The sequence below is a fragment of the Takifugu rubripes genome, chromosome 14 (genome assembly GCF_901000725.2).
Source record: "Takifugu rubripes chromosome 14, fTakRub1.2, whole genome shotgun sequence".
Lineage (NCBI taxonomy): Eukaryota > Metazoa > Chordata > Actinopteri > Tetraodontiformes > Tetraodontidae > Takifugu > Takifugu rubripes.
The window spans coordinates 6,779,237-6,793,716 of NC_042298.1; the positions used below are offsets into that span (position 1 = coordinate 6,779,237).

The following is a 14,480-nucleotide window of genomic DNA, read 5'->3' on the forward strand; positions in this document are numbered from 1 at the left end:
TTGTTGTGCTGAATTCATGTAAAACTCCAGGGTAAATTATATAAGAAAAGCCTGGCTGCTGTTTGACCATGGATCAAGTCAGATTACTGATTCTAACCCAATAATCAATAGTAAAGGGGGAAATAAACATTTGATATACAACTAAAGGAATAATCTGGGGAATATCAAACAAGGACACATGGAACTGCTTTCCTACTAATGCCAAACCTTATGCAAAGTGAAAATGGGCATCCACTAAATATCAAAGAAGAGAGTCTTTGATCTTTCGAAGGCCCAAAAGACTTTGATTCAAAATAACATACTATGTTACAGCTATGGTAATTTAAATCACAACTACCGTCTACATCTCAGTAATTGATGAAAAGAAACCAAAATACAAGGTAAGACCTTGGGAAGACACTTGTAAATGTGTGTGTGTGTGTGTCGGGGATGATTGAGCTGTGAGGATACGAGTGTGAGTGTCTTGTCAACGGGTGTGATTATGAGTGTGGACCAGTAGGTTCTCCAGTATTGCCACCCCCCCCAAACTGTGTGGGCAGTGTGTTGAGGGCTCTCCCGGGGGCCCTGTGGTGGTGGGCCCTGGTGGGGGGGTGCAGGGCCTGACTTGTTGGGCCTCTCATCCAGATCTCACAAGCACTATTGTCCAAATTTTTGATAGTTTAATGCAAAATACAGCAACATTTAATGAGTGTGTTTTAAATGAATGATGAAGTATAAATAAATCCTCCCCCCAAATGAGTCAACAGGATTTTATTTTGAAGGGTGTTGCCTGGACACGTTTGTTTGTTCCGGGCCTGACGACCAGACTCTCATCGCGGGTCAGTTTGATCAACTCGATCGGCTGTTGATTCGCTCACGTTGTCGTGAACAGCTGGAAGCATGTCTAGATCCCCACCACCTCGTATTTACGTGCAACAAACTTTGGCACTCGTTAAACCGGATGTCGTCCATGTCGCTGACCAGATCGAAGACCAGATCCTGAACTCGGGCTTCACCATCCTGCAGGTCAGCTCATGTTTAGATGCCTTAAAAACGAGATGTTGGCCGCTGGCATTAGTTTGATCCTTTATCTCTGCAACACAGCAGGACAAAAATATTCATGTGTCAAAATTAATAAAATAATTAACATATGTCCTTCGTTATCCAGCAGAGGGCCAAATTAGGGTTTAATGTCAAGAAAATATTAGTCATTATAACTGAACAGTTTACTGCTGTGGAGATACTTAATTATTGTGTATTATCATTTATATGAAGGTATTTTTTAGAGTAAATTTATACAGATATAATGCAGTACTATTTGCATTTGATTAATTTAGTTTGGATTAAAGTAAAAAAAATGTGTAAAATACTCGCAAAAGGTTTTCAACTACTTTTCATCTTAAAGATCTGAACAAATACATGCAAACCTCAAATTGGCTTCACAAACCTTTTAATGAATGTATGTGTGATTCCACTGGCAGAAGAGGAAACTCCAACTAAGTCCAGAGCATTGCAGTGATTTTTATGCAGACCAGTATGGAACACCCCACTTTCCCAGTTTGACTGCCTTCATGAGCTCTGGTCCAGTTATTGCCATGGTTCTTGCCCGAGATGATGCTGTAGCGCACTGGAATCACCTCATAGGACCTGCCAACAGTGTTATAGCCAAAAAGACGCATCCAGACAGGTAAATCTTTGCATATTTACATATATTGATTTGACAACACATTACAATTGTATTATTTATAATTACATCTCAATTGATCAATTGATACATCTTAATTATATCAGTTAAAAATAGATAAGTTGTTTATATTTTGGGTTTTTTTTTCTAGCCTTAGAGCAAAATATGGCACATCTGAGCTACAAAATGCACTCCATGGTAGTGAGTCCTTGGCTGCGGCTGTGAAGGAGATCAGATTTATGTTTCCAAACAGTAAGTGACTCATAGGCAGTCATTTCTGTAACAGAAAGGATTTGTACCCAGGATTTGATATTTTTAACCTGTTTTTTCTGTGTAGCTTTAATTGAGCCCCTCCCCTCGAGATTGGAAATTAAAGAATACCTGAATACGTACGTAAACCCAACTTTGCTCCGTGGACTTACTGAGGTGTGCAAGCACAAGCCCTTCAATCCATGCGTGAGTTTTCCATATTTTTAAAACATTCACGGCTTTAATGTTATTCATCTGATTATTTACTTCACTCTCTGTCCTTTTTTTTTTTAGATTTGGCTTGCTGACTGGTTGCTCAAAAACAATCCAAATGAGCCCAAAGTAGAAGAAACAGAATGAAACAGAAAAAACATGTAAGAATATCATGGCATGTAATTTTAGACATGCTAATTTTATAATATATGGTCAATTTAAAAATAAAATTGGTTCAGAGTTATGCAGCCCGTGTGGTATCTTATTAAACACCATTTAATTTTAGTTTTCATTTTTATGAGATTGTTACAGTTTCTCTCGGCCTCTTGGAATGAAGAAATATTCAGAAGAAATATTCACATACACAACAAGCGTTGATAGATATGCACACATGTCGCTGGGTCCAAGGTTATCTCTGTTTAGACCTTGAACCTCAGGATATACACACACAGGCTTGCCTGCATGGCATTTATTCCTATGTTTCGGATCTGGTGTCAACACTAGCACTTATATTGGATCTTTTTTCCATGGCATGACTCAAGCTGAACCGAGTTTTTTTTCTTTTCTTTTGACGGAAGTTGTCACCAACATTGTTTAATCGCCCTACGTCCACCGATCATGTAGAAAACAGACCTTTTTATTAAAAGCAAAAAAAAAAAAAAGAATTAAAAAAAATACGTGAGCGGCTTCTGTAAAAAAAAAAAAAGGAGAGCAGCCTGGCTGTGATTGGTCAGCGGGTTGAGTGACAGCAGCCGTTGACCAATCAAGAGGCTCATCGGCCGAACCTTTTTTTTTCTTTTCCCCCCTCTGCCGACCACGAGTTCTGGTCGTGTGGGAGAATCCATCTTGAAGAGTACTCTCCGGTTGTGTTACCAGTAAGTTATCGTTAACAAAACGTCCCCATGTTTTGTCGCGTAGACCGCATTATTACCGCAGCGTTGCGCTTTAGCTTGCGGTCTTATTTAACATACGCCCGGGTGAGTTAAGCTCGCATTCAGCGGGGGAACCGTTAGACGCACCGTTCGCATTACGTAACTGTTGCCCAGTCCGGGCTAGCGTTATCGGGCTGATGCAGATGGTCGCCTTTTTCTGATCGCTCCATTCGCCCGGCGTAAACTTCACGCTTGCGGTGCTGCCGTGCAGCTGTCGGGCGTTAATGAGCAGAGAACAGTTGGCCGTCGGTGGCAAATAAGCGCGGTGTGTAAATGTATGGAGGCTTCGGTCCCGGCCAAAATGGTGGGGTCAGGAATACATTCGCGCAGCGTAAATGGCGAAGTTATCGTGAGAGATTACATAACCAACGCGCACTAATTCCCTTTCCCCCTCCTTTCGGGTTTAGGTGAAATAGTGCAAGATGGCAGAGATAGAACAGCAGTACATGGAGACGTCGGAAAACGGCCACGAAGCTGAAGACGATCAGAACGGAGCTGGTGGCACCGTGGAGGGGATCGACGACAGCGCCTTCGATAACTGCGACGACCCCGGGGCGGACGGCGGCACCGACGGCGGACAGATCGACGCCAGCAAAGACGAGGAGGATGCCGGGTGAGTTTTAGGACGCAAAATGTTGCCACCATGACGCGGATCAGCGCGCCGCGTTGATGTGCTTCTTTGTTCATTCGGTCTTTGTTGGCGCCATTTGCAAAGCGGTGGGGGGATGGGCGATTAAAGCCGATCTAATCTCCCAAGTTTGACGCGTAGGAAATAGCGTAAATGGCGGATTGTTTGGCCCGCAGCGATGTTCGATCGAATGCGTTGTGGAATTGGTGTCGGGGAAGCTTTGCAACTGCGTCCTGCGCGTCAACCGATGCCCACAATATGGACGTGCACGGCCGGGCCTGGTGGAGTCTGGCCTGCTGTTCCTCCTAGTAACGCAGGATCCCCCCCTGTTTTAGGAAAATGTTTGTTGGCGGTCTCAGCTGGGACACAAGCAAAAAGGATCTTAAGGATTACTTCAATAAATTCGGCGAGGTGACTGACTGCACCATCAAAATGGACCAGGGTACTGGCAGGTCAAGAGGCTTTGGCTTTATTCTATTTAAGGATCCAGCCAGTGTTGAGAAGGTGAGTGTATCCAAATGAACTATCTGTTTGTGTGCACGGTCAGCAGTATTGAGTTGTTTTTTTTGTATTTGTTTCGAAGGTTCTTGAACAGAAAGAGCACAAACTCGATGGCAGAGTGATCGACCCCAAGAGGGCCTTGGCAATGAAGAAAGAGCCAGTCAAGAAGGTCTTTGTCGGAGGCCTCAACCCAGACACCTCGAAAGAAGTCATCCACGAGTATTTTGAGGCATTTGGAGAGGTGCGTTTGATCGCACGATTATTTGGAGAATGAAATGGATGATGTTGGGTCTAAATTATCTTTTCATTGCGGTTCAGATTGAGAACATTGAGCTTCCACAAGATCCAAAGACGGAAAAGAGACGGGGATTTGTATTCATCACGTATAAAGAAGAGGCCTGTGTCAAGAAGGCGCTGGAGAACAAATTTCACACCGTTGGTGGGAGCAAGGTTAGAGCGTTCAGCCAAATCTGAGTCTTTAATTCAGACTTGATTCACTGTTCCACTGGTATATTTAAAGTCATCACAATAGTGAATTATGATTTCTGTGACGTTTCAGTGTGAAATTAAAATAGCCCAGCCCAAAGAGGTCTACCAGCAGCAGCAGTATGGTAACCGTGGCTACGGAGGACGCAGCAGGGGACGTGCAGGTAAACGCTTTTCTAAAATGTATTTTACCAGCATATTTGTGTGTTGTGCGTTCAAGAGTTGACGAAAATTCCACCTACCTTTTCTAGGCCAGGGCCAAAACTGGAATCAAGGTTACAACTACTGGAACCAACCATACAACCAGAATTATGGCTATGGACAGCAAGGCTATGGATATAATAACTATGGAAACTATGACTACTCTTATTACAACTATGGGGGTGGCTACGATTACAGTAAGCGATAAGTGCCCCCAGGGAACGAAAACGAATGAGAGAAGCTTTATTTTCTTGGTCCTCCTTGTTGTACAGAAGAACTCAGTCCCTTTTTCTCTTGTCCTCCAGACCAGGGCAATACAAGCTATGGGAAAACTCCAAGACGTGGAGGCCACCAGAATAGCTACAAGCCATACTGATCACACATAGTGCAGGTATGCATTTTTGCATCATCCGTGGTAGTATGACGACGTAGTAACCGTTGGTGCCTTTGACCCAAAACTCCATCCACTTTAATCCATTCAAGCATTATAGTGGGTTTTAGTCCACCGTGGTGTGAGGGTCTGGTCATTACAGATGGATCCATTTCACTTTTCAGCCATCCTAAAAAGGTGCATCTCTGCAAACACGACTTGATGAGGGTCAAGTGGGTGGTGGATTCAAACAGGAAAACGGACTGTGTAACATTTCACATTGATGTGTAATAACTGCTGGTCGTGCCTCCCCCAACCCCCCCGAGTGTCTGTCCATCCACTGACCTGCCAAATTCATTCATGCACGTGTCTGTCTTTGTGCAATTGCATGCCCTTTTTTTTTTTTTTTAAATTTTATTTTCAGTAACGTTAAGCAACGTGTTTTTCTCCTAAGGTCTAAAGTAAATAAGAAAGGTCTGACCACAGCGAACATGGGCTCTGGCTTTTCCTTTGGAGTTGGCAGAAATTTGGACTCATGCTCCATTTGTACAGATCAAGTGAGGAACTGGGGAAGCAATTGTCACTTTTCCACTTTTTATTTTATATTGTTTTGTGTCCATTTACATTTCCAGTGATGGAAGTGTTATTTTTACTGTACTTTTTGGTACCTTTTTGAATCTAATGTATTGTATGGTTGTATTTTTACATGTCTACTGGATTTACAGATGAGCAGGAGCTTTTAAAGCTCAGAAATAAAAACAACTTTTGCTTTTTTCCTTTTTGTGTTTCTAGCTCTTTAGTTAATTTTTTTTTTCCTGTGCTGAGTGTTGGATGCAAGTTTCATGGCCTCAGATGAGGGCTGAGGCTAAAGGGATTTAAAGTAATCAAGTTTTGAATGTCAGCGAATAGTCTAGTAGACAAAGACAACCAGCATTTTTTTCTTTTGGGTTTTAAGGAGATTCTTTCCTCATGTTTGCAATTTTAAGTGGCTTTACAAGTGTTATTCAACTCAATGCAAGCCTGTTAATGTGTGAGGGTACCCTGTCTCTCACTGACCACTCATTCCTCTAGTGTCTTGGGCAAATTGGTAGAAATAAACTTTTGGTTTATATTATACATGGATGTTTTCGTTATTTTCTTTAAAGTTAATGCTAAATGTTCTGGTCTAGGTAACTGGCTTGCTTTGACAGCTAATGGTTATACCTAAGGAGGCCTATTTGGGAAGGATGCATCCCTCTCTGCAGTATAACCGACAGTATTAACATTCACAGATGTAGGACCATAACAGTGCTGTGTGTAACTGCTGGTAAGTGTTTATCTGAAATGCATTTTAGCCAGAAACCCAACCAGTATTGTGCACGACTAGGGTGGATCAGCAGTACAAGAACTGGTTTATAATTACATGGAATATCAAATAAAATAGGAACCTGTAACGTCGCTCCTGGGCAGAAACGAGGGGCTGCTGCAGCACATGAAACTCCCCTCCAGTTTAGATTAGATCTTTCTTAGAGCAGTCATCCACACTGGTTTGTGAACGTGACCGCTGAGGACAAAGGCAACATGTTCTGAGTGGAATGGACTTTATTTGCCTGGACATTTATACCTCTACCTCTGTACTTCATGAATGTGACAGCTGGACAATGGCTGATGCAATTAAACATTTCTACAGGCTTAAGAAACCTTAGACGTTGTCTTTTTCAAGCTCAGGACCATTCTGTTCCATGTCTGTGGGAGCAAGACAGAACGTTCAGCATACGGTTTTGGCGTTTAGATCAGGGCTCCGCCGGCAGGACCAGGAACCGACCTGTTAGGATGCGATCGATGCAGTTCACCACCAGCTCTGCATCGTCCATACTGAAGCACATCGGGGGTTTGAACTTGACGACGTTTTCCCAGGGACCGTCGGTGCTGATGCAGATTCTGTCCTCCTCCTTCAACCTAATAGTAAACCAGAAATAACATCAGCAAAGAAGTTTAAAAGCTGAATCTGTGGCGTTAAGTCTCTACCTCTTCACCAGCAGTGATGCTGTTTTCGTGGCGGGAGTCTTCTTCTCTCTGTCTGTTACCAGCTCAGCTCCCACAAACAGTCCGACACCTCTAAAGATAAAGATCTTCAGGGACAAAAGTCATCCAAGTACTTTAGACATTGGTTCACACCCGTTACAGCAGTGGGGGAGTTTCACAGATCAGCGACATTAGTGCATGTTTTCAAAAACCTAAAATCATCTCTGTGACAATTGTTAACATGAAGTATTTGCTGAACAGGGTAGACAAGGATTTTAACCAATTCAACCTGATCACGTATCAAGCTTAAAGCTATCCCTCCACACGAGTGGGAAAAGACATATCTGCCCTGCTTTGTTAAAAATGTTTCTATATGTAACAGCCTTTATATTATTTACTGTACTATGCTCAGTCTTGTGACTCCACCCATGAACAACAACAATGCATCCAAACCTGACATCTCCAATCACTTGATGTCGTGCCTGTAGCTTCCTGAGCAGATTTTTGAGATGGGTTCCCACTCTTGTGGCGTTTCCTCTCAGGTCCTCCCTCTCGATCACATCAAGGAGAGCCAGGCCGATAGCACAGGACACGGGGTTCCCACCAAACTGTAGGAAGGAAGTTCAAAATGTTTATCCAGAGGGTGGTACACACTCTTTTACACCAACTGTATCTCAACAGTTCATCATGCTTGTTTAAAAGGTAAAGTTAAATGTCTTAAACTGTTTCTGGGAGAAGACTTTAAGCTCTAATACACGGTTTTGTTTCTTTAAGCTCTAAAATACATGGTTTAACAGTCTTCTACAAATAGGAATAGTCAGATTAAGCACTCTAAATCTTTTTGTGATGCCATTTGGTTTAAATCTTATTAAAAATTCCCAAAATTCCTCTTGACGTGGAATTCAGGAGGCATCGACTCGGTGCTGCCACCTGCTGGCTGATTGTAAGACAAGCTGAACACGTGATTCATGGTACAGAAAGGTGTAGGCACCGTGTTGAAGTACTCCACTCCATTGTCTGTGAAAGCTTTGGCGATCTCTTCTGTGGTGGCCACGCACGCCAGAGGATGGCCGTTGCCCATCGGTTTGCCCATGGTCACTATGTCAGGAGAGAAGCCCTCCCCTTGCTGCTCGAAAGCCCAGAAGTGACTCCCCGAACGGCCAAAGCCCGTCTGCACCTCATCAGCAACAAAGATGCCACCGGCTGAGCGCACATATCTGTGTGACAAAGGCCAATGAATCTCTGATGTGGGTGATGACATGCAACCCCAGGAAGCATTTGCTAGGACTCACTCTGCAACCTTGGGGGAGTACCCTTCAGGCAGGATGATCTGCCCCCCAACACTGGGAAATGATTCAGCAAAGAATGCAGAGATCTAGGAGAAAGCATCGGCACTAATGCAAACGTTGGACACTCTTCATGCTGTTGCCCTCGGAGTGGTAGAGCGCACCTTTCGACCCTTTTCGTGCACCTCCTCTATCAGGTCTCTGACTGTATCCGCGTAGGCTTGGCCGGGGTCGGGATGATCCTCTCCGTACAGGCCTCTGTAGGTGTCCGGCAGGGGCGCCTGAGAGGACAAAGCACCTGCTCTCAGGTACGTTTAAGACCCCCGGCGATCAGACAGGAAGCAAACAGGAATCTCTTCCTTACACACCACATGAACCCACTCTTTCTGTCCTGCCAGTTTCCGAAACTTGTAAGGACTAATGTCGATGAGTGACTTTAGGTGTCCGTGGTAAGCACTAGGACAGGAAAGCTAGAGGTCAGAGGTGATGGTTCACACGTGATGATGTAAAGGTTCACAGCCTGATGAATACTGGTCAAGCACGATGACGTCCTCGTTGCCAGTGTACTGCTGAGCCAAGCGTAGAGCGAGATCATTGGCCTCTGACCTGTCGGCAGAACAAACACTGGCGTGAAATCAGCAGGATGACCACCGAGGGTTGTGACGCATAAAGGAATATTTACCCAGAGTTAACAAAGTAAAAGACACATAGTTGACTGGGCAGAGTGGAAGCCAGGCGGTTTGCGTAGATGACTATGTTGTCGTGCAAGAAACGAGAATTTGTGTTTAGGAGCTCCATTTGTGCCGCCGCAGCCTCTGTGATGCTGGGATGGCAGTGGCCCACTGTGGCAAAAGAGGTCAAAGAAGTGTGTTTCCCGACAAACATACACTGCAGTGCCTGCACAGTCACGCTCCTGTCCCTGGGTTATTTTGGAGCAAAGAGAAAACGAGCTATTGTCTGCACGTCTTTGTGCTTCGATGCTACTGTGCTTACGTGTCTCCAACCAGAACAGCTGTGCAAATGGAGGAGCTCCAGTTGTCAACTGAGAAATCTTTGGTAAACACCCAGAAGATCGTTGTGTAACTACTTACTTTTAACCCCTTTATCACAATGTCATACCTGTGTCCCTGGACACATGTAGTGGTTCCTTTGATGCATTTGTTCACCAAACTCTGTTCCTCTGACTCTTATAAGTTCACTGCACAGCTGCAGACTCTTCAGTTTTAGACACAAAGTGATTTTACTAGTTTTCTGCGGGGTTTATGAGTCTACATAGTGATAGAAACCCCTTTTTTACCCCACTGACTGCATGTTAAAAGGTAGTTAAGTGTGCAAATTTGCACCTTAATATAGACTCAAAGAATGCTTTACATAGCATTCTATATCATATAGCAAAACTATCCATATTAGGTTGTCATATGGATAGTTTTGCAACAACACACGACCAAAATTAGCTTTTTCTCATTTCATATCCGCATGACATGACTGTGAAAAAGGCCAAATTGGTTTAGTCTATTGAAAACGAGGGCACCTCTGTAGTTTATTGGGCTGGTTGTGTTGCAAATGTTAATTTAAGACACCGTTAACGCTGCAGGGTGAAAGACATGTCCGTTACCGTGGTGGACATTACTGATGCAATCCAGGTAGCGCTTTCCCTTTTCGTCAAACAGATACTGTCCCCTCGCTCTTACTATCTTCACGGGCTTGTCTGAATAAAAGAGGCGACATGACTGCCTGCAAAGACAGAAATGGGTTAATAGGCTCCGCGACAGTCTCACCGTGGCACACACTGAAATCTAAACTTGACCTTGTTCTCACCCGATTAATCTTTTCCTCATTGCAAGAGTTTCTTCCTTTGACAAACTTTCTAGAGCCATGGTATTAAGGATTTGTGCTATTGGGATACGAATTCCTTCAATTCTTTTTTTTTAATCTCGGGAACTTCTTTTTGGCGTGTGTCGCGCATGCGTCCTGGATCGTTTTGCTTTGGTAGATTCGTTTTCCTATATACATTATTACTATTTCAAAATTTTATAATACGAGTTTTCAGATAGCTCCACGCTAAAGTAAAAACCCCGTTTTATGAAGGTGTGAATGATATAATTGCCATATTCATGTCATTTCTTCCTTTTCACCCTAAAATTAGACCCCGATTTCCGCCCGGTTGGTATCGCCCAGAGGCTATAAATACTAACTGAATCACTGCTCCGCCTGGCCGGTGCACTGTGTGCAGTTTCGGTTGCTAAGGAAACACTGAATGCAGGTAATATATCAGAATGGATGTAGCGTGTTAGCTCGCAAACAGACCGTGTGATCAAGCTAACGCTACATCTAGATCAGATGCCCTTTATGCTTCGCCGACACATTTATAAACGTGTGGCTCCATATTTTGCTTAGGTGGGGTTGATGGCTGTTATCTAGCATAATGTCAGGCTACTGACTGGTAGTAAAGTGGTCATAGAGAGGATATAACAACGCTAACCTGCTACTAGCTAACGGTAATATCACTTGGTTCTCGGGCTCCCCCGTGTTACAGGATTAGCCTATTTTAGTCAGTGTGCGTTTTAGCCACTTGTCTTTAAGTCAGCGCCACGTTAATAGGTGACATACAGCAAATGACAAAGAGTTAAACAGTTGTTTAGAAGCCAGTGTCGGTGTGGATTTGGATGGAAATCGATATTTCCCCCTATGAAGGCGACTTACTTACTAATTACTAGTCGGATCGTCGGAGTGAGCTTTTAGGATGAGGCATTGAGCTGTAAATGTGCTTGACAGTCACATTTTTATTGCTATTGACGGGTTCTATTGTGGGTTCTGCTGCCTGTCCGAGCATGGGTTCACTAGCTGGTCTGTAGGCATGTGGACCGGGGCTAACGATGTAGCACCATGTTTGCCACAGGGAAAAAGGGCCATGGGCTAAATCTGTCTGCCAAAGGCTGAAACTAATGTCTCTACCGTGGAAGGCTGCAGAAACCCCCTGCGTTCAAACGTTTGAACAGATCGACGTGGGAATGCACGGCCCCTCACGACCAGGGGACTTTTATCAGCTGCACCTTCCAATCACCGACTCTGTCTTTTAGTTTCTGTTTGAGATGAGGTTGTTCACTGGGTTGTCCTAAATGAGTCAACCCCCAACGTTGTTTAATCATTAGAGCCCAAAGTTGAGCCTTTTAATGTGTGTGTAGAGGAGCCGTGTGCATGAAGACAACTGCGAGGTGTCCTGCTCTCTCCACTCCTTGCACCATTTTGACTCTCTTGGTAATTTAAGTGCTTAAAACCTGCTGACTGCTCCTTTGTCCCCCGTGCAAGGATAAAATGGCATGCTTCAAACTCCTGTCCCCATTCATTTTTCTGCACACTTCCCCCATCCTCCGGCTCCTCCAGGCCCTCCCCCCCAACCATTCATTGGAACTTTTTCCCAACACAATGACGACCTGCGACGCGTGCCGAGCTTCCTCGAGCGACGCCGCTGTCGTCCTGCTAGAAATTGCTCCCAAACACTTTGGACAATCCTAGAAGAAACGGCCGATACGCTGGCTGGAATGCAGCGCCTTTGTTCTTGGGCGCAGCCTTTTGTGATCGTGATTCAACCTCTGCTGGAATGCAGGATTAAGGAGTCTGATATTGGAATATGTGCCTACGGTTTCTGATAAAGCTGCGTTTGCGCCTCTGTCCCCGCAGGTGTCACGAAGATGACTGCATAGGGAGAAAGATGGTGGGTCTGGAGGACGCCACACGCCACCCCGGGATCACAGAACTTTCCTCTGGCTGCAGCGGCTCTCCTCCTCCTGTCCTCAATGGCTGTCGCTGGCTCGTAACCACAGTCATGGTGACTCTTATCACGGAGCAGCTCCGCAAGCAGAGTTTAGAGGAGCCTTATGACAAGGCCTTAAATGTCACCGTGGTGAGTGGAGGCCTCCGATAGACGCTGTTCAACACGTTTCCCTCCCCGGTCTGGGTTTGGATCTCCATCTTTTCTGTGTTTCAGTCTCTGCCTGCGGTGGGTTCTAGTCCGACCGTGTCGTGGAGCGCCTGTCGGTCCGCACCAGGCACGTCCAGCCGCAGCGTCTGTGCCGCCCACGCGCTCCTGGTCAACACGCTCCTATTTCTTATTGTTTTATCTTTCCAGACAGCAGCTACCCGTCGTTTAAACCCGCTCTCCTGGAGGGCTCCGGCGGTCCGGACTCGCCGTGGCCGGCGTCGCGTCCAGGGAAGCCTGTCCAAAGGCCGGACTTTTCCGTAGCAGAAAAAGCTTTCCAAAGTTCGCCGCCACCGCCTCCGCCCCCAAAGCGCCACTGCCGCTCCCTGTCTGTGCCGGAGGACCTGTCGCGGTGCCGGTCCATGTGGCATCCTACGGCGTCTAAGATCTGGACCCCAGTGAGACGCGACTGCAGGAGCGGGGAGGTGTCCACGTCCAGCTCCGCCGCCAGTTCGCTGCCGGTTGGCGGCGCCGGTTCCTCCTTCGCCTCCTTCGCCTCCTCCCTCCGTTCTTCTTCCAGCCCCACCTTTTTCAGCCTGGCGCTGACGTCTGACTCCCCGCTGCCGTGGAGCTTCCAGTGGGACCCCTGTCAGGCGCTGGCGGGAGCTGGCTCCGCCTCCATCGCCACGCCATCCTCCTGCTCCTCTTCGCCGGCCCCTCCGCTGCAGCGTCGCTTCTCCCTCTCGCCGGTGCACATTCAGGATACCGCCGCCGTCCTCCGGTCGCCCCGGCCGTCCCCCGCCGCTGCTTCGGCGCACGGCTGTTGCGGCGGGATGGAGCACCCCGCGCTGTCGCCCTCCCCCACCTCGGCGTGCAGCACGCCGTCCTCCTGTAGGCGTGGCCTGCAGCCGGCGCTCCCACGGTGCCGCTCGCAGCCCTGCGACATGCGCAGGCCTCGACTGAAGCGGCGCCACGACCCCGATGTTCTGCCCTGCCACAGGCCCGGACTGGACTTCAGTAAGATGACACAGGTGAGAGAGGGTGGGCAGCGGTTCAGCGGCGCATGTTGTCACGGCGACGTAATGATGTCATCTCTCTTGGACGCAGATGGGTAATCGCGGGAGCCCCGTGTACAGCAGCGGTGCCGGCGGCGTCCTTGCGTCCCCCCAGTTGGAGCAGGGCCCGGCCTTCTCCCCCACCGAGCTCCTGGGACGGGCGAGCATCGGCCCGCTGAGCGAGAGCGAGGAGGAGGAGGACGAAGACCACAAAAGGGAAACGCCGGCCGCGGGCGCAGGACAGAAGTTTGTTTTTGAACGGGACTGCACAGAACTGGACCTGAACCTGATAGAAGAGAACTGACCAGAGCTGGGAAGCACATGTGGGCCCTGCTGCTCCTCCAAAGACCAAATCAAACAGCATTTAGAAGACGACAACCCATAATGTAGGCAAGCGTGCATGACGCCTCCATTTACCTTCAGCATCGTCACAAAACTAGAATCCACACGAGCTGAGTTAGTCTTACTGAGGCGGGTGTGTGTGGTTCGGCCCGACACACTGTGTGTGTGTGTGTGCGTGCGTGTCCCCAAACCACCACATCCACCACATCTGCTGCACAACGCCAGGATTTCACCCACCTCCACACAATCGACCACGCCTTAAGCTTAGCCTGCTCCCGGAGCTCCGGTGCCCCACAGCTGGATGCGTCTCCATCCGTGTTGAGCCAGATGTTCCGGAGCAGCTGGCACACGCGCTCTGACAGGACGGAATGGAAGCGGGAATGCCGGACTCTTCACAGGGCACAACGTTCAGGAGAGAACGGAGAGCCGGGCATTCGCTTTGGTGGCCTTTCAAGTGAATTTTTTCATGCATTTTCAGAAAATATACCTGTTGCACAATTTCTGTACCAATAAAGCTGAATGACTGTTTTATCCAGGCTCTTCTTCTACGGTTATTCGGCGGCGGCGCTGCCCGCGGGCGCCCCCCGGCGGCCCGGGTCGGTACTGCAACACTGTTGCTGTACTTCCACTT

General features: G+C 47.0%; 4 protein-coding genes across 7 annotated transcripts; 3 read left to right on the forward strand and 1 right to left on the reverse strand.

Moving 5' to 3' along the window:
• Positions 1-329: 329 nt before the first annotated feature.
• On the forward strand, positions 330-2,372 carry nme5 (NME/NM23 family member 5). Its single transcript, XM_003970418.3, has 6 exons — positions 330-380; positions 762-1,005; positions 1,461-1,666; positions 1,815-1,915; positions 2,001-2,119; positions 2,207-2,372. Exons 2-6 carry the CDS (start codon positions 880-882, stop codon positions 2,270-2,272), a joined length of 618 nt encoding a protein of 205 aa, XP_003970467.1. The 5' UTR covers positions 330-380; positions 762-879; the 3' UTR covers positions 2,273-2,372.
• A 478-nt stretch (positions 2,373-2,850) lies between these two features.
• Positions 2,851-6,359, forward strand: hnrnpaba (heterogeneous nuclear ribonucleoprotein A/Ba). 3 transcript variants are annotated; one of them, XM_003970419.3, is made up of 9 exons: positions 2,851-3,000; positions 3,465-3,670; positions 4,021-4,189; positions 4,269-4,427; positions 4,505-4,636; positions 4,746-4,836; positions 4,924-5,070; positions 5,179-5,264; positions 5,698-6,359. In XM_003970419.3, exons 2-8 carry the CDS (start codon positions 3,480-3,482, stop codon positions 5,247-5,249), a joined length of 960 nt encoding a protein of 319 aa, XP_003970468.1. In that variant the 5' UTR covers positions 2,851-3,000; positions 3,465-3,479; the 3' UTR covers positions 5,250-5,264; positions 5,698-6,359. The 3 variants fall into 3 exon arrangements, with proteins under 3 accessions (XP_003970468.1, XP_011609000.1, XP_011609001.1); XM_011610698.2 differs by lacking the exon at positions 2,851-3,000 and adding an exon at positions 3,084-3,102; XM_011610699.2 differs by lacking the exon at positions 2,851-3,000 and adding an exon at positions 3,186-3,361.
• A 447-nt stretch (positions 6,360-6,806) lies between these two features.
• On the reverse strand, positions 6,807-10,516 carry phykpl (5-phosphohydroxy-L-lysine phospho-lyase). 2 transcript variants are annotated; one of them, XR_003890872.1, is made up of 12 exons: positions 10,352-10,516; positions 10,149-10,267; positions 9,216-9,375; positions 9,065-9,139; positions 8,902-8,989; positions 8,698-8,814; positions 8,540-8,622; positions 8,239-8,464; positions 7,701-7,855; positions 7,251-7,354; positions 7,048-7,181; positions 6,807-6,968 (listed from the first exon to the last, which is right to left on the reverse strand). XR_003890872.1 is itself a non-coding variant. In XM_003970394.3 (12 exons), exons 1-12 carry the CDS (start codon positions 10,408-10,410, stop codon positions 6,925-6,927), a joined length of 1,350 nt encoding a protein of 449 aa, XP_003970443.1. In that variant the 5' UTR covers positions 10,411-10,515; the 3' UTR covers positions 6,807-6,924. The 2 variants fall into 2 exon arrangements, 1 of the variants encoding a protein (XP_003970443.1); XM_003970394.3 differs by having other exon boundaries at positions 7,251-7,340; positions 10,352-10,515.
• Positions 10,517-10,729: 213 nt separating this feature from the next.
• Positions 10,730-14,380, forward strand: LOC101065911 (protein FAM53C). Its single transcript, XM_029847531.1, has 5 exons — positions 10,730-10,796; positions 12,215-12,437; positions 12,522-12,582; positions 12,663-13,483; positions 13,560-14,380. Exons 2-5 carry the CDS (start codon positions 12,246-12,248, stop codon positions 13,809-13,811), a joined length of 1,326 nt encoding a protein of 441 aa, XP_029703391.1. The 5' UTR covers positions 10,730-10,796; positions 12,215-12,245; the 3' UTR covers positions 13,812-14,380.
• Positions 14,381-14,480: the final 100 nt, after the last annotated feature.

Bases quoted from the DNA above. Each gene is read 5' to 3' on its own strand.
- nme5 (XM_003970418.3), top strand. From the start codon at position 880: ATGTCTAGATCCCCACCACCTCGTATTTACGTGCAACAAACTTTGGCA. The intron at 1,667-1,814 runs GTAAATCTTTGC...TTTTTTTTCTAG, and splicing joins AAAAAGACGCATCCAGACAG to CCTTAGAGCAAAATATGGCA. The intron at 2,120-2,206 runs GTGAGTTTTCCA...TTTTTTTTTTAG, and splicing joins ACAAGCCCTTCAATCCATGC to ATTTGGCTTGCTGACTGGTT.
- hnrnpaba (XM_003970419.3), top strand. From the start codon at position 3,480: ATGGCAGAGATAGAACAGCAGTACATGGAGACGTCGGAAAACGGCCAC. The intron at 3,671-4,020 runs GTGAGTTTTAGG...CCCCTGTTTTAG, and splicing joins AAAGACGAGGAGGATGCCGG to GAAAATGTTTGTTGGCGGTC. The intron at 4,837-4,923 runs GTAAACGCTTTT...TACCTTTTCTAG, and splicing joins ACGCAGCAGGGGACGTGCAG to GCCAGGGCCAAAACTGGAAT.
- phykpl (XM_003970394.3), bottom strand. From the start codon at position 10,410: ATGGCTCTAGAAAGTTTGTCAAAGGAAGAAACTCTTGCAATGAGGAAA. The intron at 10,268-10,351 runs GTGAGAACAAGG...CTGTCTTTGCAG, and splicing joins ATGAGGAAAAGATTAATCGG to GCAGTCATGTCGCCTCTTTT. The intron at 8,990-9,064 runs GTATTCATCAGG...TTCCTGTCCTAG, and splicing joins GACGTCATCGTGCTTGACCA to TGCTTACCACGGACACCTAA.
- LOC101065911 (XM_029847531.1), top strand. From the start codon at position 12,246: ATGGTGGGTCTGGAGGACGCCACACGCCACCCCGGGATCACAGAACTT. The intron at 12,438-12,521 runs GTGAGTGGAGGC...TCTGTGTTTCAG, and splicing joins AGGCCTTAAATGTCACCGTG to TCTCTGCCTGCGGTGGGTTC. The intron at 13,484-13,559 runs GTGAGAGAGGGT...TCTTGGACGCAG, and splicing joins ACTTCAGTAAGATGACACAG to ATGGGTAATCGCGGGAGCCC.